Raw genomic sequence first — 26,393 nt, 5'->3', positions numbered from 1 at the left:
GGTTTAACCTAATCCTGATGTCTTTACTGTTCATTAAGCAGTCAAACTGATCACAAACCAATGATGTTTTCCAGATTTATTCAATTATTATGGGTTTATGTTGCCTTATTTGTATCGGTCTGCATTAAAGGACTAATTTAAGCACTATATAAAATCAAATAACCAAAATATATAGGCTGCACAACATCATGACAGCTTGTGAGCTTGTAGATCAGCTGCTTTTGGTGAATGTTCCCCATGAATAGGTTTGCTGTCGTGCAAGTGCACGGTTAAGAAGAATTATTATATTATATTATATTATTTTTGTAAAAGTGAAAACCACTAAATATTACCATTACTCATTGTTTTACAACATATTACCATTGTAACGTTTCACCCACTACTAGTCCTACATACTTACACCTAGAAACCCCATTCAAACCTATTTAGGTTCATCCTACGGTGGACATGTGTGCCTGAAAAGGAATCTTTGAAATGTTTCATAGTTTTAGAAATATAGTGCTTTCAAATTTGAGACATTTATAGGCAGATAGTGGCACTTCAAAAGATCACTTTCACCTAGAAACTCCATTCACACTTTGTAAAATTCAGCTTACTGTGGAGACACATGCTGGAACTTTTTACTTTGAAATGTTTTGTAGTTTCTGAGTTATTTAACTTAAACGCCCAATGCATTCTCAATGGCAATAGCACAAACTTTGGCATGCTACATGAACCCATGACCCGGCCCTGTCTGGGCAACAGGGAGTTATGGCCAAATATCACAATGCGACAATATCATTATGCTTACAATATTAAGAATTCTGTTTTAAGTTAATAGTAGTGGTAAAATGTAAACTATATTTTTGGGGTAGTTAATCATTCAGTCTATCCACTATTGAGAGTATGTTCTCTCTTTAATTACAGCAGCAATATTTATTTTAGAAGCTTAAGTCCTTGTATCAGTAAGTCTTGAATAGATTAGTAAAGATAATGAGATATACAGAAGGGGGCTGTAATGCAACTATTAAGGATGCAAACTGCCTTAATACCCCATGAAGAAGAAGGATCAGTAAATCTGTGATCCACATAAGGGGTCTAGAGACAAAAAGCCAGTCTATTAAGCCAGGCTTGCTGATCCCGGCTCGCCAAATCCACCAATTCTGAGCCTCGCTTGGCTTTAGTGGAACGGAATAAACCAGGCTGTAAAGATCAGGATTTAAAAAGCCTGGTTTTGGCCTAAATCCTGGATTAGTTAATCCAAGTTTCGTGAAACAGGCCCCTGCACCACTTATGCAACTAGCAAATTACCATTCATCATAACAAGTCACGTCACACCAATTGTATTAGCAGTAGCACAAGTAAATGTGCAGAAGAAGGGATAGACACTGGAGCAGCTTGGATATAGTTTAACCCAATCTGTGCCAAATGAGATAATCTCGTGAATAGCTATTTAATCGACCAACCGAATCCGCCGTGCACGTGGCCGCACGTGTGGTTATTAGTCGTTTTTCTGCTCAAAATGGGACAAAGTACGATGTTCATGCTGAACAAAAAAATCCCCTGGGCGATCATCCACAGCCTTGAGCGAGCTAGGCAACACTACACTAGCTGTGGAGGATTATATTCCAATGCCGGAGCAGTTGCGCATAAGCAAGCAGCACGCTAGCAGCCTAGCAGACAATACGCTAGTTCCTTTCAATCATCACATCGTGACATGAAACTCTATACCGTCATATGCATACATCTGTCGCGTGAATTATCAAAACATTGGAAAGTATCTGTGTATCAGATTGTGAAAATATAATAATAATAAAATTATTGAAAGAAAGAACTAGTGTATTGTTTGCTAGCGTGCTGCTTGCTTATTTTATGGATGTACATACTGTTGACTTTTACAACTTTGTCATGGGTAATTCAACAAAAAATACTTATAACACGCACAAATAATTTGCATTAAACAGTGCTGCCGGGGGGTTTTTTGCGCAACCGCTCCGGCATTTATATATAGGCGCTGTGGAGGGCTACACTTAATCCTGGTTGGCCAGGGGGCTCTTTTTTGGTTTTTTTCCCCACGATCCCGCCTATAACGGGATGGAACGTGTGTTTAAGCCTTTTTTATTCAGGTATTAGTAGCCTACAAAGAATGACTGACGAGTCATAAAGTAAAGTAAAGTAAGTACTTCACATTAAATCTATAGCCTAAATAAAAAGCACAGTCAATCGGCTCAATACACATTACACACACACACACACAGTCAGACACAGACACAGACACACACACACACACTCACACGCACACACACACACACGCGCACGCGCGCGCACACAACACACACACACACACACACACACACACACACACACACACACACACACACACACACACACACACACACACACACACACAGACAGACAGACAGACAATACCAAATGCCCGAGAGGATAGTAGTATTAAGCCATGCTTTTAACAGATGACACAGTTAGGGAATTAGGCAGTTCCAGAGAGTAGGACCAAAATAACTAAATTCCACCTACCTACATTCATATCTCATTAGGTGAACCAGTGTCTCTTGATCTGAGCGGTCTGATTGTTTCTTTTTTTGGGTGAGCTGCAGCCTGCAGGTCATATTCAGGAGCTATTAAGCCATTAAGAGCTTTATAAACAACATAGCCTACTACTTTGAAGTAAACCCTGTATAGGGCCAGTGCATGGGGAGGAGTTTCACTCAGAACGGGTTATTCAGAATACCAGCCAGAATGCCAACCAGAATACCATTGCCATTTTTCTGCCTACCAGTAGGCTAGTAGGCTGTAGTAGTAGGCTGTTATAGGCTATATTTTCCAGCCTCACTGTGGAGACATATGCCATTGTAGATATAAAATTAAACTGTATGGTTTGGGTGTCAGATGACAAAATAACATAACCTTGAGCCACAACAGTAATGGTTCTGCCCTGTCCATTTTTATACTCTTTTTTTTTTTTAAGATATTTTTTTGCGGCTTACGCCTTTATTGATGTTTTAAGGGATAGAAAGTAGGCTGACAGGAAACGGGAGAGAGATGGGGGGATGACATGCGGTAAAGGCCGTGTCGGGTCCGGGAGTCGAACCCGCGGCACACCGCGACTGGATCACCAGTCCGGTGCCCAGACCGTTACGCTACGGCCTGGGCCCATTTTTATACTCTTAACTTGTCAGAACTATGCTTCCATTGTAGCCTCGCAGTGCATTGACTGTCGGAGATATCAAATAATTAAATACACGCTGTATGGTTTCTTTGATTTGGGTGTCAGCTGACAAAATAAAATAACCTTCAGCAACATTCCCAAACACATGTATGCTCTGCTCTCTCTACCTGTCCTCAAACAAACGAGCATGACAGTGTAATCAATATACTAATGGTCAGATCGCATACAGACAGATTATTTATTTATTGCGGAGAGAACACATGTTTGACTGATCACTCGTCACTCTCCCTGGTTCCATAAGGATATGTCTTCTCGTCAAGTAAGATGTAAACATTGAGAACTGTTTTGACGTTTTTTTATGAGCTGGAGTATTCCTATACAACCTTTTTAGGAAGTGCAGTGATGATGGCATTATAGTAATCTAAACTGTTTCCTTGAGTCTAAAATAAAAGTAATCAAGCACACTGACACTCCTCTTTCCACAGTAATCTAACTGGTTTGAGATGAATGCTTTTCTTTTTTAAAGACAAGAAGACAAGAAGTTTCTTACTTTGTTTAATTTGTATTATGATGAACGCTGTCATAGCAATATTAGTGGATGTTTTTTTAACCACATGAACCCTAGAATCCGTATTCCAATAAGGGCAAACATTAGTTGAAAATATCTGATCTACAAACTCACAATGCATGGCAACGTGATACATTATGAGCTGGTAGACTGTCTAGTTTTTTTTTAAGTAGGCCTATAAGGTATTTGAAGAGAATTTAGCCTACCTAAATGTGAAAACGTTTCCAACATTTATATGGTTGACTGGAGGGCAGTGGAGGCCCTCATATCTTCGCTGAAAATAAAATAGAACATGCTCACAATTCCTTGTGATGTTGCGAAGAATTGTGAGCTTGAAGATCTGCTATTTTCTGTGAAGGTTTCCCCCACAATAAGGATGCTGTGGTTAATTGATTTTGAATTATTTAACTACGGTGAAGACAGCAAACGAGATTGAGCAACACAGTAAAATCCCATGGTAGAAATAAACTAATTAGCCTACATTTACTCAAGTTCTCAAGTACAATTTTGTATAGCCTAGGCCGGGTAACCATACAGCCAGTATTTCTGGGCGCCTTTTTGTCTCCACCAGGCCGAAGGCATGTGGGGAGAGTATGTTTTGCACTCCGTCCGTCCGCAGGCATGTGGGGAGAGTATGTTTTGCACTCCGTCCGTCCGCAGGCATGTGGGGAGAGTATGTTTTGCACTCCGTCCGTCCGCAGGCATGTGGGGAGAGTATGTTTTGCACTCCGTCCGTCCGCAGGCATGTGGGGAGAGTATGTTTTGCACTCCGTCCGTCCGCAGGCATGTGGGGAGAGTATGTTTTGCACTCCGTCCGTCCGCGTGTCCGTCCGTCCGTCCGTCCGTGTGTCCGTGAACAGCTAATCTCGGCCACCGTTAACCCGGTCGATGCCATATTTTGCACACACACTCCCTGGATGCCAACGATGAACCTCTGCCCCAAACTTTCCAGAACGGCCTGTTATAGCGCCACCAGGAGGCCGCTTTGTGCAAAACAAGTTTTTGCACAGTACACCTACAGATTTTGTCCAAACATCACGCAAATTGGTACACAGTCTCTCTAGAGCCATTCAACGAAACGGGTCTTTCAGATTTATCAGACTCCATCCTGATTGGTTAAGATTGGCTTCCAAAGTTCACAGGAGTGCTCAGTTTCAAACAAAATGCTGCAAATCATGAACACATCGCATGATTTCCGTGAAATTGTGCACCCACATTCCCACTAGGCCGAGGACGAAATGCCACATGAACAATTTCAACTCAGCCTCAAGGTGGCGCTATAACTGGCCGAAAAGTGTTTTTACCTCTAACTGCACGGATCTGTGGATAACCTGGTGGAGACCTGTGCCCGGAAGGGCACTTTTTCTAGTTAAATATCCTTTTATTTTATATTTGATTAAATTTTATTTGATAAATGAGGGGTCAAATATACCTATAGGACTATAACATTTAAGGTCTATTATTTCTACAAATGCTACAAAACCTGTCATTTGTTAATATTTTTGAGTGCGGAGCTTCTTGTGTCTCTGGCTGGCTGCCTGTGTCCCTGGCTGTGTCCCTGTGTCCGAGCACGAAAATAGCATTTGGTTGGTTTCCATCACCAAGTGTCACTGTTGTGCAGCCTAATTCACACACACACATATTAACTATGATGATTTTGTGTGTGACAGTACAGTACAGTATTGTACATCCTGTACACTTGTACAGTACAGTACATCCTGGAGGCTAATCTTTCCAGTGATAAAATGGCCACCAACGTAATCAAAAAAGTCAACCAAAGAACAAGATTCCTTTACAGGATCTCCTCACTGGAGCCCTCGTACAAGGTTTCTTTGACTATGCATTCACCTCCTGGTACCACAGCACCTCAAAGGCCATTAAAACTAGGCTCCAGACTTCCCAAAACAAACTGGTCAGGCTCCTACTGGGCCTCACCCCCCGAACCCACCTCACCCCTGCCCACTTTGACAGGCTGGAATGGCTTAGGGTCGACGACAGAGTACAGCATCTTGCAATGGGTCTGGTCCACAAGATTCGATACACCACCAAGACACCCATGTACCTGTCTAGATACTTCCTTAATGTTAACGAAGTCCACACCCACAACACCAGAGGAAGTGCAACAAACCATGTACAACCCAGATTCGGCACAAACAAGGGACTAAATTATTTTCGCTCCTATGCCACCAAAATGTGGAACGCCCTACCAACAGTCATTAAGACATGCAAATCCCTTGACTCCTTCAAAACCGCTCTGAAAGGGCACCTACGGACGGCTGCAATTCAAAACTGGCCTCTGTAAAATCTGAAACCCATCCCACCGCCCACCCCTTTTTTACAGTACAGTACAGTACAGTACAGTACAGTACAGTACATTACTCAGTACTCTGTCATTTCTCAACCGTTTCGGACGTGGGGTGGCTCTCCGGAACCAGCCCGACCCCCTGGGTGCGTTCCTGGGTGTCTGGTTGTTCCGGCCCGGGACCCCCACACTGTAACTCTGTCATTTCTCAACCATTTCGGATGCGAGGCGGCTCGCCGGAACCACCCCGGCCCCCTGGGCGTTCCTGGGGGTCTGGATGTTCCGGGGACCCCCAAACGCTAACTCTACCTTTTCAAGCACGGGGTGGCTCTTCGGAACCGGGCCGGCACCCTGGGCTTGTTCCTGTGGGTCTGGAAGATCCGGGGACCCACACATGGAGTTGCACCACTCACTTCACACGGGTGTGATTTTTTCTAATACAGGATTTTTATTAGAGTAGACTGAAAGGAAAGGAAAGGTACTATGTTTACCCAGGGTAACTGGACTAAGCTCAAGAACTTGTTTACTGCTGTTGTAGTAAGCTGTTTAGCATATGTGCCGTAGTATATTACTGTAACTATTTGATGCAAATTTCCAATACTCATTTGAACTCAGGACTTTATTCATCCAAGTTAACCCCAATGACACAAATCTCATTACAAGTAGATTAGTCGGCGGCGTGTCGTCGTCGTCGTCAGTCTACGACGTGAAAAAAAGACGTAAAAAAAAAGAAAAGGGGAAAACAGTAACAGTATCGCGATTGAATTCCACTCCAGGGTACACCAGTGGAGCGGTTGCGGTGGTTATGGTTAAATTGCTAGTACTTGCATCATGACTTGCATGCAGAGCGCCCGACCTGGCCCACCGAGGACACAGAACGAGCGCTTCCTCCGAGTGAGTCATCGGCCATTTACCAGCATGCAACGGCGTCGGCGACTGTTCTGTGTAATGTGTATGATAGAGAGAGGCGTTGCCTGCTTGCATCGCAGAACACTTTAAAACTCCGCTCCCAAGACAACCAGCCTTCTATAATATTTCTGACACCGGCAACACAGAACGCATCTTTATATCGTGGATATATTTATACATTCACAAATAGATATACATTAATTGTTCACAAAATGGCCAACTACATCCATGTCCCCGACGAGGCTCCGGCGGTGCCGAAGATAGATGTGACGATGGACGAGAACGACTACAGACACGGTGCACTGGCACTCATCAAGAGCCTGAGACCCAATTGGAAACCCTCCGAGGTTAAAATAAAGGTATCCTTTATTTATTTCATTCATTTATTTGAGAAGTGCGCCTTGCCCTCACATGACTGCTCTCTATTTCATTTAACAGCTTCTAATCCGGCCTCCCTATGTTTTTTTCCCCAGAGGTGTTGATTTTCAAATATTTTCCTAAAATATCCATATATCTACACAAGCTGAGTCAAGCTTGTAGATCGGCTATGTTCGCCATTAGTCATATGACGAATTATACGGCTCAAGAGCAGGTATTAGTTACTATGCAGTTACATAATGTCGTGGAGAACCAGGCGGCTCCTTTTACAATATGAGCTGCGCCAACTTTGCTGCTTCGTGACCGGCAGCCAGTGGAATTTCACACAGCGCAACACACACACACACACACACACACACACACACACACACACACACACACACACACACACACACTCACACACAGCGACCTCTGAAGGCATATAATATATGCCTTCAGTGCCATATATCAACTCTGGTACATGTACCGATCAGAGTGTACAGACCTTTCAACCTTCACATACAACCCAAACAGTAAACACCCTGCTGCGACCTCTTAACATACAAATGTATGAATGAAGCCTTATTATCAACTCTACTGTCTGCAAAGTAAATGCTTAGTGCTTTTCAGTCATACATCGGTATTCAGTAGTTAATAAGTTCCAGATTGGTTACTGGATTTTGCTGTGTAGGCTATGTGACTTCTGCAGTTCATGCATTGGATGGGTGGGGGTGGGGAGGTGGTGGTAGGGTAGGAGGAATGGAAGAAGTTGCATCCGAGTGTGTGTCATCTTGGGTTGGTGTACTCTGTGTCCATGAAATACATACTAGCCCAGTAAACCTAGGACCTTTCTCAAGGAAGCAACACTGAACACACACACACACGCATGCACGCACGCACAAGGCCAACTCTGATAGAGATATGAATTTGCATGACGTTTTGCATGAGTCCCATGATCTCCTTAAGGTCATGTGACTTCACTTGTTGCTAACTTGCCAACTTGCCATGTTGTCGTGTCAGACTCGGGCAGCAGGCTACAACATATGACTCAAGACAAGAGTGATGCACACTCGAAGAGTCACTGTCTTGATGTGGTTATACAAATACATAGGGGGTCTGTATGTGGGGGGTAAGGGGGGCGTCGCCCCTCTTCATAAACACAGGGGAGGTGATGTGGTGGGTCACAGGCCCTACCCCTTTGCTTGTATTCATCAATGGTCACAAACAATGAGAGGTCAGCAAAGGACTGTCATTGGTTCATTTTACAAAATAAAATTCCTGCCATTCCTGTCATCGCCGTTAGTCTATCCCCAATAGTGTGAACGATTAGGTTCGGAATGTTGGACCGCCCCACTCCCCCCCCGAAAATGTTCCCAGTCCCACCAGGGGAACAATTCAGCTTAAATCAACCCAGACAAGCCTTCATTTCCATGGCTACATTCACTTTAGTCTGTTGCCAGAACCCAAATCGAGTCGGAACTTGCACAGAACAATAGAGGCCGTTCGGTTCAGTGATTTAAAGAGGACAATATAGAAGAACGGCCTCCTGTATAGGCCTTAGGCAAACTATTTTAAACATCAGCCTAATTATGTCTTCAACTGCTTTCAACCTGACATACCTTTTGGCCATGTCATTGTGCTAGGTGAAAATACTCAAACATATATTCAATAGCGACCTAAAAGGTCCCCAACATAAAGATGGAAGTATATAGGGCTCTTAGTGGTTAAATACTACCTGTACAATAACCAACCCTCCACTTTCAACCCCTTCCTTTCTGTGTAGTTCTTCACAGATGGGATCACCAACAAACTGCTGGGCTGCTATGTCGGAGGAGGTATGAAAGATGTGGTACTGGTTCGTATCTACGGCAACAAGACGGAGCTGTTAGTGGACCGGGAGAATGAGGTGAAGAGCTTCCGGGTGCTCCAGGCTCATCGCTGTGCCCCACGCCTCTACTGCACCTTCAACAACGGCCTATGTTATGAGTTCCTGCAGGGAAGGGCCCTGGAGCCTGAGGACATCCGTGGCGAGCCTTTGTTCAGGTAGAAGAACAGACAAATATATTGTCCACACATCATGGACGTAGTGTAGTGGTTCCCAAACTTTTTCATGTCGAGGACTCCAAAATTGACACTAATTAACCCGCGGACCTCCACTCCATTTGAAAAATATATGCCAAGAACCCCCATATGAGAAGGTTTTTTACGGCTCTAGCAGTTCATTTGGTTAAAAAAAAGAACGGAACCGGTTCAACCCCGGTGAAAAAGGGCGCTTAAGGCTCATACATAGTCTGGATTTTTGGTGGTTACTACAACAAGACGTCACGAGCCGCGGTGAAGAGCAAACCACTGCCACCGCTCCAGCCCTTCTCTCTGTTTTTACTCACCACCGCTCAACGTTATTTCAGCTCTGGTGGTCAGCTCACCACTGGAGCGGTGGTCACCTCACCACTGAAAATCCAGACTATGAATAGGCCTTTAGAGTTACAGACCTGTAACTCCTTCAAGGAACCTTGTGGGTCCCTGGACAGCATTTTGAGAAACACTGTTTTAGTAAAGGTTTTTACACACCGGGAGCATGAGGAATAAATAATACGGAAATCACCAGCAAGTATATGTTTGTAATAAATGCATACAGAGAAATTCAGGTGAATTATTTGCATTAAAAATGCTTCCGGTGTGTATTAATATTGGACCAACTAACTAAGGATAATTTTGCAAGAAGGAAACAAAATATCAATGAATTACTATTATTAAATTAATAATTTGTAGATTAACCGGTATGGTACATAATGCAACAAGGCCAAGCAGTTCTCTTTGATGATTTAATGAGTCAATGAGGATTTGTAAGGGAACTGAGCTTCTGATCTTGTCTGAAAACGCTAAGGCCATCCATACTGTAATGTACATGCATGCTTAAGTGCGGAGTCACACCCAGACACATGACTACACACACACACACACACACACACACACACACACACACACGCGCACACACTTATATAAGTATGTGCACCAGCCCTTATGCCTGATTTATGCTCTGTTGCGCAGGTATTACATGCCTGTCTACAAGCTCACAACGTGTCAAGCTTGTAGATCGGCTATTGTGTGCCGTGCAGTGACAATGTTCAACAAAGTACCGGTATACATTTCCGTTTTTATATCGCCATGTCAGCTGCATCTTCCCATTTCCTTTTGCACCAAATTAATTAAATATTCTTGTTGCCATTGCCAACTCGTCCTCCTCCCTCAGGCTCATAGCAAGGCAGCTGGCAAAGTACCATGCCATTCATGCCCACAATGGCTGGGTTCCCCAGTCTGACCTCTGGCTGAAGATGGGCAAATACTTCGCCCTCATCCCCAAGTACTTCCAGGACCCTGAGCAGAACACAAGGTAAGAACATACCAAGTAGCCACCCAAGTAATTGGCAAGTTTTCATTTGGCTTAAAATCTCCGTCTCGGGCTGTTTTTTTTTTTTTTTGCCCCTTTGAGATGGTCAATAATTTCTAGCATGTCAACATGAGTTGACAAACGTAGAAATGTTACCATCATTAAAAATAATCACGTGTTGTTAACTTAGCGACATCATGATGGAACAACGAATGGATTTTTGTCCCCTTTTCTTTTTTCGAGCTTCCGCAATAAACCTGATTAAGGAAACACTAGAACAAGAAACTCTAATTTCATCAGCCAACTGGCTTTGCCTGCAAAACATTGTTTGTTTATGTCCCGACTTCCGAGTGACCTTTCACACAATGAATAACTATGACCTTAATGTTCCTTATCGATGAGTCAATGTTCGAAGCAACTCCACGTCTCCACATCCATATGTTACAAGTGACGGCACTGTTTACTGCTAGTTGATGCGCACAAGCCGCACATGTTTAAAGGTGCAGGGCAGGGTTCCATTCATAAACATAGTAAGTAAGTGTGCTCATGATTTTATTGCCCACCTATCGATAAGGCCTCTGTGTATCTTGAGTCAGTGTAACGCTGTCGTCATAGTCAGACTGAGGTCAAACTTCGGCTTGTGGAAACAAATTCCTCCAAGGACAAACAGTTTGAAGTTCAACGTTTCACCCACTGTATACTGTTATTTAATCATATGGATGTTGAATGTTTACATCAACCTCCGATATGATTTAACAGACTGATTTGACATACTGTCTGTCACTATTACTATTATTAGACACGGTGACTATTGTGTGTGCTGCTGCTACTGCTGTGTTTGAGTTTGTGCTGTAGTCCCTCAGGGAGGGATTATAGAGGTTTGTAGTGTACCTCCTAACCTCCTCCGTTCTTAAGAACTGTCGTAGTATAGCAGGAGGAGTTGACATTACATTGATCACGTGCTTTTTGAACCCTCCAGGTCAGTAGAATACACCTTCCACTTGCCACCTGGGTCCAGTGACTTAACACCTCATTTCACATTATTTTTCTCTGGCACTGGTATTTTCACTATTTTGTAATGGTTTTGTGAATTCGTCTCGGTAATCTCTGCTACAACATAGTTTTATGAGCCTGATTGAATACTGTTGAAGCGGTTGAATTGAAACAGTTTGCAAAAAAAAAAGCGTGAGTACAGTTTAATACGAATGCAATGCTAAAAGGATTGAACCAAGACAGAACTATGGCTTGTTTCCATTGGGGTCCTGAGTATTCAATTCATGAAGAGGCGTCTCCCTGCCCATCTCCTGTCTACTCTGTAACCGGAGCAGAGCACACCCGCAGTTCACTGTGCTGAGTGTGTTCCCTCCCATAAGAGTAAGACGCACACATTCACTAGTCTTGTAGTAGCAGCAGCACAAAGTGCTCATTTCGAGTGTTTCAAAGACTATTCATAGTTTCATACAACATGAGATTAATCTGTCCATAAAAACAAATGAATGCCCTTGCTCTCTGTTAAATTACAACCCCCACCCCATCCCTCAACTGATGATTCAAACCGGCTCGTCTTCCGTTTGTTCACTCTTGTCATTTCGAATCGTTTAACCCTCACTACCTCTCGCTGCAGGTTGATCACGGAGGTGCCGAGTCGGCAGCGCCTCACAGAGGAGCTGGTGTGGCTCCAGCAAAGCCTGTCGATGCTGGGCTCCCCCGTGGTTCTCTGCCACAATGACCTGCTCTGCAAGAATATCATTTACAACCAGCACGCAGGTGAGTATGCACAGCATGGGTGCAAGACATAACTGTACTAGATATCACTATACCCTGCAACTGCATTGTGTTGTAATGTAGACTGCATTTGGCACCTTGACTCAGGTAGGAATACATTTCTACCACACTTCATTACTTACCATGCTTACCGCATGCCAAGTTATTTCCATACAATTTGAACAGATGGAACATATGTTGATTTTAAATCGATGCACGCTACCTGTTGCCACAGGCAGCTGCCATTTGTTCCTGAGATATGCTGAAAAAGCATCAACAGTTGCCGTAAGAGGCTATTTGTTGCATCAGTGTATTAGTTTGAAATGATATGAAAAATGAAGGCATCATACATTTTTATCATGTTCTGTTGTAATTTAATGGAAAATAATGCCTTCCTGCTAAAATGCAGAAATTCGTCTGTTCAAATTGTATGATCACCAACTTGAGTGTGCACCACTGCTCATCGCAGCCAAGCCATTACATCAGTTCCGCTAAGCGAGGGAATGAATTGCATTTGCAACGTTGAGTTTCCCTGAAAGTACATGATTCTTTTTAAATTTTATGTTGTGAATGCAATTCCTAGCACTGACATTCTTTCTAAACGGCAGTTAAAGGTCCAACAAGTTCAACTTCAGTCACCCAACAGACAAGTGGGAGGGATTTCCCTCAGGTTAAAGGCTGGTTATATAACCGGGGATAGGCTGGAGATGTTTTTGGGAAGATGATTATGGTGCGTTCCAAAATGTGCACCGGGAGTGCACTCGCCTATTAGTTTGCATTGCACAGTGTGCTATTTCCGAACGCGCCCTTAGAGAGCTGTCAATCCCCCCTTGTCTGGACCAGTCATGATGAGGGGAGGGGGCCATTATCCTAGCTGCTTTTGTCCAGCTTTTCTTCCCTAGGAGAGACAGCCGAGGCTGTGGCTGACCAGCCCAACCTGGTTAAAATGAGCTCCATGTACCTCTATGTATTCCTCTCAGATTCATCTCTGTCCCTACAGTGCCCCTTGATGTTAGGCTACTGGCAGTGGCAATGATGGTGATGGAACACGTTCTTCTACACTGCATTTAGCCCTGCTGGGTATAGCATAGCACCAGCTGAATCCTTAAAATGTAAAATACTGTCTGTCCCTCCATAAAAAAAATATAAAATAAAGGCGAAAGCCACAAAAAAAAAAAAAGTAAAGTAAAAGTACACACTAACTTGTCTTCTTCTCTGCAGTGCATTGGTAGAGAATGTTTGGACTAGCCCAGGGGTTCTCAACCCCTTTGGCTGGGGACCCCCGCCCCTGCCCCCCAATACAAATTGACAGCTACAATAACCTTAATAATAGAGAGAAAATACAACATAAAAATATATCTAATAACAATGCTCTGATGAAGGCTCCTAGCCGAAACGCGTTCCTTATTGGTGTGTGCCAATAAATAAATGGAAATGTGAGTACTTTGTCTGCCATTTAATACATTCTTGTGCTACCTTTTTGACCAGATATAATCGTTAAGGAAAGATTATGCATGTACTGTGTACTATGTGAACTCTTAATTTCCATTTTCATTTGCAAAAAATATATATATTTTAATGATCTGGTGACCCCCAGGTTGAGAACCCCTGGACTAGCCAATAGTGATCACTGCGCAGGATGTATGTCATCCCCACTAGGGACCAAAAAAAGCAGAGATCAGGAGATCGTATCCTGTCTGCAGAGAGATTAATTTGAACAGAGACCTAGTTCTTGAGTTTTCCTCATGCAATTTATCGTCGTCCACAACACTCGACACAATACACAAGCAGGCCACACCTCCTACACATGACTGAAAGACACCACAATGGCATGGACGCCACAATGTCCAAGCCATAATTAATCCATTCATTCCAGAGTATGTGGATGGGCGCCATGTGAACACACAGGGACAGCTTCACACAGTTGATCCACCAGCACCCCGCCGCCCACAGATACACCCTTTAGTCACCTTGCTCTTCAACAGAGTACGGCTCAGCTGTTGCAGGCTGAGCTACAAACCACTCGTTTGTTAGCGTGAGGCGAGGAGCCACAATTTCCTGTCTCGACAAAACCACATGGGAAGTAGAGGGAGATAATAATAATACTGACATACTGAGAGAGAATTCTGTCTACTCTTTCATTTTTATTAGATTCTATTTTCAGTTTAAAGCGGTTAAAGCTAGAGCTGTAAATATTGATTATCTTAGTGATTATTCCATTGATTACTGTTTTTATTAATTGAATAATGGAGAAGCATGTTTTTTGATGAAATGCCCATGAGCTTATGATTTGTCCTAACTCCTAACGAAGGTGTTTGTTCCTCACTAATGTTTAGTCACCCCGATCAGTAGGTGCATTTCTTTACTTTCTTGCCACTAGGATATGAATTATCGATTAATGCATTAATAGTTAATTGATACGTTTTGATAATGAGGTTTGATAATATAAGGTTATCGATCGATTAACCGCTTAGTTGATAAGCGCCGTTTTTGTAACATACAAATCTACATTTCTGCTGATATACAGAAATAATACCAAAGGCATATTATATTCCTTAATCAAATATTTATTTGACCATTGACGATACAGGGCCAGGCAATGGCATCTTTGTATGTGCGTTCCTCGGCCACACACACTCAGACAGCATTACATTCACAGAAAACCACCCAATGATTTGACCGCGTAATTTTCTATTAATTACGATTAGTTATCAACTGTTAACGACTACCGACTAATTTCTTAACAGCGATTAATTGATTAACGTTTAACTATTAACATCCCTACTTGCCATGCATTAGCCAATGCAATAAAAGTTTTTTTTGTTTTGTTTTGTTTTTGTGTGCCTTGATCGCTTTTCTTTGTGAAAATAAATGTGATTTAAAATGTACTGTCCATTTATGCTGTTTAAAGACGTGTACAAACAACATAGGGTATTTTAAAGTACTCTAACCAAGACATAATAAATAATAATCAGACCTAAAACATGAGTTCACATAGTCCACAAAACAGGGAGTGTCCTCCCACACACCATCTCTCTCAGCCTCGCTTACAAGCTGGTTTTGTTTATCTCTCTGATTAAAGCCAGATAATGGTTAAAAAAAACAATGAAAATAATATATAAAAACAAAACGCCCTTTTGTCCAAGGCCGCGAAACCTGCAGTTCAGTCACAGCCTCACAGGCAGGAAGCCCCTGTCATTTGCATAAAACCAGAACGCGTCACGCCATTGGGCTAAATGTTGACCAATGAAAATGAGCCACTGGAGGGGGCGTGCCATGAAAAGGGGAAGTGTGTGTGCGTGAGTGTGTGAGAGTGCATAAGGGGAAAGGAAAGTAAAAAGAGGTTGGCAGCTGTGCCTGATGTTGCAACACTGTGTGAGAACAAATGCATGAAGGAAAGATGCGTGCGCGAGAGGAGAGAGTGAGCTTGTGTATGTGTGACACATGTGTTTGCCCCAACCTTTTCGTCTGCTGCACAGGGGGGCAATAGCCACTGACCGGAGGTGTTGAGTTGTGTCCCGCTAGGACCTACAAGCCGGCTGGTAACCCACCTCAAAGTGTATTTTTTTAAATACTACAGCACCACTTGAAAAAAATCAAAACGAACAACCACTCTACTCTGTTCCATAATGCTAGCTCAAACTTATGGAAAAACAGAACATTGTCAGAGAGAACAGAAGTTCAATTGGGAATGTATGTGTGTATGGTGCTTCAAAAGTTCAAATGTCCAATGTGAATGCCACTTGTAAACCCTGAGCTACAATGTCTAATTTATACTGCGTTTCGTGACATGCAGAGACAAATTGACAATGGTGATCTGCAAGCTCACAAAGTGTTGTACACTTTGTGAGCTTGTAGAGTTGTTATTTCTGTTGTGCGTTACTGGCGCACAACTGAGTTTAAATCAGACTTAAGTTTGTTCTGCATGAGTAAGGCTTTGTATTTTGAGAACATCTTTTTACACTATTCCAATACTTCACTCTGCTTTTCATTGATACTGTATTGTCAGATACATGCATCAAGATTAAGCAGCTTTCATTTATTGATATATTCCCTCCAGACTACATTTACATCAGGGTTCCCCAATAGATTTTCCTCGAGGGCCATATTTTGACTACGGTACCAGGCTGGGGGCCGAGTCGGCACACGTGAGGTCGAGGTCTTGCCCTGAAATTAATGATCAGGGCAAGACCCCATTTGAAAAGGACCGTTTGACATGCAGAGGCTACTGACCCCTATTTAATGCCATTTATAGCTTGGAACCCCCACCAAGGCTGGTGGTGTGTCAGACCAAGTCATAGGCAGGTATTGCCTGAAGTTGGTTAACAAGGTCAACCACGAATGCTCGGCCATACAATTATCACATACCCATAGCCTTATTTGTTACAAAATCATTGAGAAAATAGCATTTGATCTTACTTGAAACAAAGAACTACCCTTGCACACGAAATCCCACTAGGATTAGTAGTCTCACAGTACAATTTCCACAACAGTGTGGAGAGGAAGTTGGCTGAAAACACGGCAGCTGCTGCTGGCTGCCATTCTGTGATCTGAAAGGTGGCTATTTTCCCCTCTGTGTTTTGTTTCCTTTGCTCACAGATACTCTACTAGGGATGCCCACACTTTTTGGACTTGAGAGCTACTTTCAAAATGACCAGCTCAACAAGATCTACCCACCGAAAACATAATACCATTGCTGAAAATGGCTTTGGAATAGCGGTGCTGGCATTACATTTAAGACAAATGCACTTGGAATGGGAAAGGGGGGAAATGGAATAGGTAGAGTTTTGTAATCTACCAACATTTGTGCGCAGCAAAGTATTGCATTATGGGTTTGAGCTGACAGGCACTTTTTATGTCAGTCAATCAAGTCAATTTATGGAAATATCTTGGCAGATGCCAAAAATTGTTTTATTTAAATTAAATATTATTTAGGGGCATGTCATGTAATCTACATGCACAGCCTTTGTGATCTACTGGTAGATCGTGATCTACCTTTTGGGCACCCCTGAGTTGAACTTTCTTCTCAGCCATGAATTCTACTGTGCCATTCGCAGCAACTGTGTTTGGTCCCAAAAATTCTACAACAAGCATAGTTGCTTGCGATAACAGCCTGTGGCACTTGAGCTTGTGTTGATTGGTTAGCTAATAACTTTAGCTTGTGCAAGCTTACCACCACCTCTGTCCTTTTTTCCACTCCCACGTAGGTTAAATTAAATCTGGGTATGTGATAACATTAGATATAAATGTTAATGGTGAGAGTAAAGTAGACTGGAGGTAAAATATCAAACTGAATGTCCCTGCACAAATATTTTTGGAGCTCTTTGTGCTATCAAGTATCTCTCAATGTCACTGTCTTCCCCCCTCATTCCCTTTCCCTTTGTTTTTTTCCACCTCTTCCACACAATGTTATCCTTAGTCAAATGGCATGACCACACTGATTTCCTTTAAAGGTCTGAGTGAAACCAAAGCAAACATCATTGTCTCCCTTTTACTACCCCACGATATGTGTCTTTCTTTTCATGCTTTGCTCATTCTCCCCTGAATAAGGTCATTTATTCAGACTTCCCATGGGGTGGTTCCCTGGGCGACACGTTGGTCACTCAATCTTGCTTGTCTCACACCCATCTGTTTTTATGTCCTACAATGGTAAAGCTTAGAGTGGTCTTTCACTTTGGCTGGAATGCCTCAATATATATTTTTTATTAGTATTTGTCACCCTTCAACATTGGCATTTTCCGCTACCTGCTCGAAAAATATACTTTTATAAACATCTTGGGAGACATCTACAAATACAAATTATATCAGTATTTGTCTTGCATCATTTCCTATTTGCAACCATCATAAATGCATAAATATAAGAGACCAAAAAAGTACCAAAGTGAATTAGCACTTCAAGGCTTATTGGAACTCTCTGTCTTCCTAGTATTAGAATGAAGCAAAACATAAAAAGAGCATGCAAGTGGTATTCAAATCATTGTCCTATTAACAAAAGCAAGCTTTCACTCTAAATGGCTATGATGTTGGGCGTTCTATCTGCACGGTGTGTGTCATCAACCAGACCCATCTTTGTGCATGTGTGACAAGTCAAAAGTTATATTTATTTTGGTGCCTCTTCATGTAAAAGCTTGTCTTATTTCTCCTTTCTGTGTCACTACTGTACTATGCAGTTTCATTTCTCCCTCAAAATGCAAACACTTACTCTTTACATGTATAAGTCTACCGTAAATAGAAAGCCAAAGGGTAACTAGAAAGCCAAAGGGTAACTAAACAGCCATAAGGCTAACTAGACAGCCACATAAGGCTAACTAACTAGTACTACACAGCCATTCCATCAGTATGTCAGATGACAATCTAGAGATTGAGTTATCAAAGCGATATCGCAACATTTTTTTTACTTCTTCTTCCTGTGTCTCCTTCTAAACAAGGCTCCCTCTCTTTCCAGGTAATGTAAAGTTCATTGACTACGAGTACGCAGGCTACAATTACCAAGCCTATGACATTGGGAACCATTTCAACGAGTTTGCTGGTAAGTTGTTAATAACGTGTGACCAGTAACATTTATGACACTAATGTGATCTTAACGGGACCAATTTGTTAGGTTGATCCTAACGCCAGGGCTCCACTGGGCGCGTTGCGTCACGCGTGCGTCACGCGTGCGTGCGTCAAAAAACGAACCGGTTCAATTTTATGGAGACGCGACGCAACGCGGGAAGTGGAGCTACCCTCCATTGATTAAAAGGGCACATTCCCGACGCTGACGGAGACGCGACGCAGACGCGCCCAGTGGAGCCCTGGCGTAAGACTTCATTCCAGAACACATTTCCCTGCTCATTTTACTAGCCTTTGCGCAGAAGCATTTATGGCGTACCTGAAAGCCTCTTCAAAATAAGAGCTACATGTAATGATTAGTCAACACTAGTTTTATTTCTAAGTCTTCTTACAGGACATTAACATCACATCTTTGATCTAACACGCAGAAAACATTTTGACGACGTATGCGCACCGGTTGTGTGCCAAGCCAGATTATTAATAACATCTAAACACAACATTAACATAGTACTCTTATTATGCATATCACATTCTCCTTATGGTCTGAACAATTTGCTGATATTTGAATTAAGTGAAATCAATGATGAACCAGGGTTTAATGTGTAAAATCAGTGTGTCAGTGCTATGGTGATCAGATTAGGCTATCCTGATTATGGCTTCTGAAACACTTTTGAAAACCTTTCGAAACTCAAACTCACTTTTCAGCAGTATTCTGTCTATGTTCAGTTGCAATCATTCCCATGAAAACAAAGTGGAGAAACTAACCGCACCAACGCACTCTACTGAATGGAGAGACCAGGTGGGGGTTGGGTTGCGCATCAGATGCCGTGTGCCTAGTGCTGGCTATTGTTTCCTTAAGTAGTTACCCTACCAACAACTAATCTCTGTACTAGACTACAGCAGTGGTATTGGGTAGCCTACTGCAGTTCTACAGGAACGCATGCCTGCGGGCACACATGTGCGATTGTGCGTGTGTGTGATCCTGCAAAAAAATATGATTTTATGGCGCCTCCTAAACCGTGTGTGTGTGTGTGTGTGTGGCTCTGCGCGCACTGTGTGTGTGTGTGCTTGTGGCTCTGCGCGTGCTGTGTGTGTGTGTGCTGTGTCTTCCAGGCTTGAACGAGGTTGACTACAGCCACTACCCAGGAAGGACCTTCCAGCTGGAGTGGCTCCGGTCCTACCTGGAGGCCTACAAGGAGCATAAGGGCCAGGCCAGCGATGTCACCGACAGAGAGGTTGAGGTCCTCTATGTTCAAGTCAACCATTTTACCCTGGTGAGCATCAGTAATGTTACACATAGCAGTTTACATTACAATGTTACTTAAATAATGGGCCTAATTCAACGTGATTACGATCAGATCGAAATAGAAATCTATTGGCTACTGTACATGCATAACAAAATACGAAATGTAAATAAAATATGTAGTACGCCTGTTTATTCCCAGACCTGAAATCAGTAGCCAATTAATGCTAACCAAATATTATAATAAAAGTATAATCTATTACTGGAAAACATGTACTCCTTTTCCATCTACATACTATACTACTAACTGGGTACTGACCATGCTGTCTCGCCAATATATTGCACAAAATACCAATTGATCAAAATTCAAAACATGATGGGCTGAAATTGGTATACTGGCAGAAGCATAGGCTTTCTCTTATGTACATGCTTTTTTGAAAATAGTCCCTTTCTAGTTGTTTATTGGTTGAGGTATATTGGTTTACCACTCCAGATTCATTGGTAACGTCTATGATAGGGCTGCACTAAAGATTATTGCGAACGCAGTGATTGCGAATGCAGTGAGCACTAACTATGAGACCCTGCAGATCATGTCTGTGTGTGTGTGTGTGTGTCTGTCCCGCTGTGACACCACCCGCCCGCCACCAGAGGGCGCAGCTGTAGCACACACACACACACACACACACACACACACACACACACAGTAGAAAACTTAAAAAAATTACTAACTAAAAAGAAACAAAAAGTACGTAATTTATTCTAATTGTTGTTATTGCAATTTACGAGCTGCGTTCGCTTCCCGCGTTTGCGCGTCTTACTTGTCTTCTAATCTAAGTGATTATTCTGTTGGATCAGTGCCATATTTCTTGTGCACAGTGCCATTAGGCATATTAAATCTAGTTCACATATATTTTATACTTTTTAGTAACCTTAAAATGTATAAATGAAGTCAATGGGGCTCGGATTGGACTGAAACCTTGCCTAAGTTTGGAGTCTTACGTCATAGATACACTGGCTGTGATGCACTGTCTGTCCCATGTTGTCCCAAGGTTTCGTATATTTTGATCAGTTACCAGTCCAAAATATACTGGTCATAAATGTTGAATTGCAAAATTCTAGATAGCAGTCTGATGGAAAAACTACTGACGACATTCTCAAGGCCTGTAATTCTGTCAAATCTATTTTTTGAGTGGTGCACTCCATTGCCCAGCAATATGTGTTCCTGGCTGGGTCCCTGGCTGGGTCCCTGGCTGGGTCCCTGGCTGGATCCCTGGCTGGATTCCTGGCTGGGTCCCTGGCTGGGTCCCTGGCTGGGTCCCTGGCTGGGTCCCAGGCTGGATCCCTGGCTGGGTCCCTGGCTGGGTTCGTCCGAGCACGGAAATAGCGTTATAGCGTTTGTTCACCACCAAGTGTTACTGTTGCGCAGCCTAACACACACACAGACCAGGGAGGAGGGCTTGTACAGTACCATAGAATACAGAACTCACTTCACACTTTTTACCCCTTTTGGGGGAGGGTTAACGGAGTGCATTGACTGCATTCCAATTCTAATGTACATCTTTGATATTGAGTATATACCACAACAGATCATTATTAAGCACTCGCAGTATATCGATATTATACCGATATACAAGTTAATTTATGTCATTGCGTCACAATGCGTTGTTTGTAGCTATAGCCTATTTGACGATGTATAACAATTTTAAGTGGTTATATTTCAGCCAGTGCTTGAGAATCTTGTCTACAGAATGTGAATCTGTGATATTACTGTTCCAGAGAACCAGTAGAATATTTTTCCTTGCCACTCTGACGCACATCCTGCTTTGTGTGTATGAATATCACGGTTCCTAATACAGGCCCAAGTTTGCCTAAATAAACATTTTCTCGACATGCCTCTGGGTTGGTGACACTTTACTAAATGGAAACTGTTCCGAATTAAAGTAGTTTTTGAAACTAGAGAGATTTGTGGAAAAATACATTAGGCTAATTACCTGGCTCTGTAATCATCTGTTATGTGCTTGGTCACAAATCTGAAATAGAAAATGTAATCAAATCTAATTCAGAAGTTGAATTGGGTAATAAAGACTCTTGCAGCCATTTATTCCCAGTCTCCCACTTTTGTTAGTCAATGTTATTTAATATTTACCTATTCAAATGAATGTCCTCTCCATAGTGCTTAAAATAATGGTTAAAACTTGACCTTTTCGGTAAGCTGCATCCTTTTTAAGTATTGACCTAGGATATTGCCAGGTTACAGGCATGGTCCTTGACTGTGCTGTCTTTTTCTATGCAGGACTCTGAATAGTCCAAAAAAGAACAAAATATTTAGAAAGTTCTCAGCTATTGAAAATATATAAAATTGAGTAAAACAAAAAAATCAGTTTACAGTAGCTTGTATGGTATGATTGCGCCTAATGTCAGCAGTTTGTAAATCCAGTTTAATGTATAATATTTTTGAAGAATCTTTAACCCCTTCAATCTGACATCAGACACAATCTGTCTGTTTTGTTTTTCACAGCCAGTCTAAATAATGATTGGGTTCCTGTTTCCAATGTGTACCGAAGTACCTAAGGAATTTACTATCCTCTGTCCACAGGAGCACCAGATATAGCCTTTCTGTGGTCTCCGTTGTTTTAGAAAGTTGTTTACACAAGGTTTCTACGCACGATTACTTCCAGCCTAGTGGCCTACTTATGCACATTTCATGTTCTCACTGATCCATAGAACCTTAGAGGTAGGTGTCTCTTGAAGGTGACCCACTTGCGTATGACTTGTAGAATAGGTCCATCTTAAAGGCCTATAATTGTTACAGAGGACAATGGGAACGGAGTTAAGTGTTGGATGTGTTGGCTCAGCAAACACACCGCCTGTCTGGAGGTGGCAGGTAACCTGTGTTACCTGTTCTGCATGTGGCAGACATGCGTTTTGCATCAGCCTGGGAGGCACAGCCCATGTGACTGGACGGCTATTATTAATGTCGCGAGGTATACCACGTGATCGTTACCTGTCTCTCCCCTGAGCCTTGTTCACCCTTGTTTACAATTGAAAAAAGGAGGGCTGGTTGGAGGACGGGCGAGGGATAGCACCATGCATTTTCTGCTGGCTTATTTTATTACCGGCCTTGTCCCCGCTCGAGTGCTCTGTGTTGGGTAATTAGAAACAACATTAAGCTTGAGCGAGCACTTGTAATGTGCTAATTCCCTGTCTCTCCTCCCCCTCTGTCTCCATGTCTGTCTGTCTCTCTCTCTCCATCTTTCTTTAGGCATCTCATTTCTTCTGGGGTCTCTGGGCTCTGATTCAGGCCAAGGTCTCTAAAATCGACTTTGACTTTTTGGGGTAGGTTGGCCTCTTGAAGTTGTAGAATCTTATTCATACATTGCTATTAGTTTGAATCTGCAATCCATAACTTTGGCCAGTGAATAAAAAGTCCTTTGACCAATGTGGCTGGTAGTTTGTTAATACAATAACTAAGTAGTTAGTCTACCTGCTCTTCAATTGAGGAATTCTGACTAAAATGTCGCAGGAAGGTCAAATGGCATTTTATCCTCTGCTCTAGCTATGCATTATTGCTCGACAGTATATGTTTTTAGTGCTCACACTGCTAGTGATAAACGCATGCAAATAGATTTTGTTTTTAGGTGGATGGTCAATTTAGCTATCAGTCAGCTATTATAAACTATCACGATCAAATCGGGTACAGCATAGTTTTGCAGTAGGTGTATTTTGGGTCACACAGTGGTTCTCAAAGTAGGGCCCGGGGGGGAATTAACTAATATAGTATCAGAAATGGCTTTAATCCTATTTTATTCAATGAGTTCAATATACACCAAAAGTGTCTAGTACCTCTAGTCTAGAACAACATAAAAAAATGAGTCATTCAGTTGTGAAAACAGACACTTGGAAAAGAGTATATAGCTATATTGATTACTTTATTAACAGGCTTTGGGCCAAGCCCCTAGGGCCTCTGCAGATATGACCCGGCAAATAATTGGAGATCGGATATTGGTCATAATTTCATAATCGTGCACCCCTAATTAAAATCTTTCAATGTTTTTTTTTTATGGGGGGTTCCTGGCAAACAATCCTTTCAGATGGGGGTCCAGCCAAATATATTTAAATTGGGGGCCTTTGACATGAAAATGTTTGAGAACCACTGAGAACAAAGTTTTGGCGTGTGTGTGAAACGTGTTGCATGCAGAAACAGTTCGACATTTTGTACACGTTTGGATGTTACATGTAACCCTAATCTGTATTTCTTGTCTCTCCACAGATACGCAGTCCTCCGTTTCAATCAGTACTTCAAGATGAAAGCTGAGGTAGCAGAGCTCAACTTTCCGCATTAATAACTACCACCTGTGTTGTGCCACTCACCCACCCACTCACCCAACCACCCCAAGTACTGTATCCTCCTGCTCTACCGCTTCCCCACCCAGCCTGTACTGCTTCTCATCATGCAGTGACCGCAGGGCACCCTCTAGGGGAATTTCTAGGGAAGAGCAAGAGTCAGCCCAGCTCATCAACCTGTCTCTTAACACTAGTTTTGCCGGGGAATTCTTCAGAATAAAGGCGCTAGAGTGCCAAGCAAGCAGATGGGCAGATTTTACTCTGAAAAGCTACCGTTGCCCCTCAAAACCCGGGAGTCATAATCTTCCGTTCTTACCTCATGCTGGTACACCTAAAGTCTCTCTAGAAGTGTTTATATTCCAAAATGAGATGCTTCCTGAAGTCAGAAATGAAGACGGAATGTTGCCCTTTTTGGGCAAAACCATGGCGAGAGCCCTAGATTTAAAGTTACGAGCCATTCTAATGGAGCCGTAAACAAGGAAGTGAACGGCAGTGTGCATGCGCGAAACACAAGGAGTACACTGCAGAAGGAAAGGCCTACTACTTTCTCTTGGTCTTATTCAAGACAGACCTGTATCTGAAATAATACTGTCCAATATTAATCAAAACATTAATTTATTATTAATGGGTTGTGTTTGCCAGTGTTTTGAGCTGATACATACATATATCCTTATTAACTGACATGACAGCCACCCAACTCACTCATGGTCAACCATCTTTAGAAAACCCAAACCCCACAATCAAATGATTTATAAATTAAATAATAATAATAAATAATAAAGTAAACCTTCACAGATGCCCTTATTCATGAGTTCATGAGCCCCCCCACACCCTAGCTGATGACCAAATACATACAGTACCAGAGAAGTGGCATAATGTATATTCTGCTTTTGTTTTCTGCGGAATCAAGCTGACAAAGCCATACCCTGGATGGAAAAAATGGGTTTCTTGGTTCGCCATGAAAGGCCAGTACCGTCCTACAGTTTATCTTCTTGCAACTCCAACCCCCACCCACTGTGGCCTACGTTGTGACTTGTTTTCCCTTGTGTGCTGAAATATTCATATAACCTTTTATTAGAGAGGTTTGTCACTTTATGCTTTCCAAAGTAAAGGTAGCGTTTGGACAGAAGTGCATCATCGACGTTTACATCTAAACTTCCCCCTCCTGGGTCAAACCGACTTTTAGTGTACATACGACTGGACTGTTGGTGGTCTATTTAGGAATATTTCTCATAACACAACCCCATCTCACTGTAAAAAGTAGGCCCTGTGTTTTTTTTATGAAAGCGGGCTGTTGTGTTGATCCCGATCAGTATCCGAATGTATTCGGGAACATTCCATGTTCATTGTGTCATGAGCCAGCGGGTTAACTATGTTGTAAGGTAGCGAGGTGGCATGTTTGAGAAGTGACTAGTTCACGCGTGTGGTGTTGACAGTGATGCACGCACGTGGTGTTGACAGTGCTGCTCCAGGCACTATCACACTTATTCAACACATCCGGCAGCCATTGTTGTTAGGAATGTGTAAGCTCAGTTTGTTGGACTGTAGAGGAGTCCTGTCGGGTGAAGAATCGCAACAAAGTAAACTAGCTTCTGGTCCACACAACAGCCTGATGTCTGTCTCTTCTTTTTTTAAATCTGTTAATTTTTTTTAGCCTGATGTCTGTCTGAATGGAGTACCAATATCTTAGGTTGATGTCTGTGTCAGACACCATTTTCCCCATCCCAACCATGGACTCCCTTCAGTACTTACTTTTTTCCCCCCCTTCTTCCCAGTACTTAATGCTTTTTTTTA

At 42.5% G+C, this 26,393-nt stretch overlaps 1 protein-coding gene across 1 annotated transcript; it reads left to right on the top strand.

Annotated features, from left to right (window-relative positions):
* The first annotated feature begins 7,001 nt into the window (after window positions 1-7,001).
* Window positions 7,002-25,318, top strand: etnk1 (ethanolamine kinase 1). Its single transcript, XM_083757442.1, has 8 exons — window positions 7,002-7,307; window positions 9,089-9,348; window positions 10,559-10,699; window positions 12,321-12,463; window positions 18,906-18,989; window positions 20,126-20,286; window positions 23,518-23,591; window positions 24,526-25,318. Exons 1-8 carry the CDS (start codon window positions 7,161-7,163, stop codon window positions 24,596-24,598), a joined length of 1,083 nt encoding a protein of 360 aa, XP_083613568.1. The 5' UTR covers window positions 7,002-7,160; the 3' UTR covers window positions 24,599-25,318.
* The last annotated feature ends 1,075 nt before the right edge of the window (window positions 25,319-26,393 follow it).

This window comes from Protomyctophum parallelum, assembly GCF_964188405.1.
Source record: "Protomyctophum parallelum genome assembly, chromosome: 22".
NCBI classification, from domain to species: Eukaryota; Metazoa; Chordata; class Actinopteri; order Myctophiformes; family Myctophidae; genus Protomyctophum; species Protomyctophum parallelum.
This window is presented reverse-complemented; position numbering and strand designations above follow the sequence as displayed.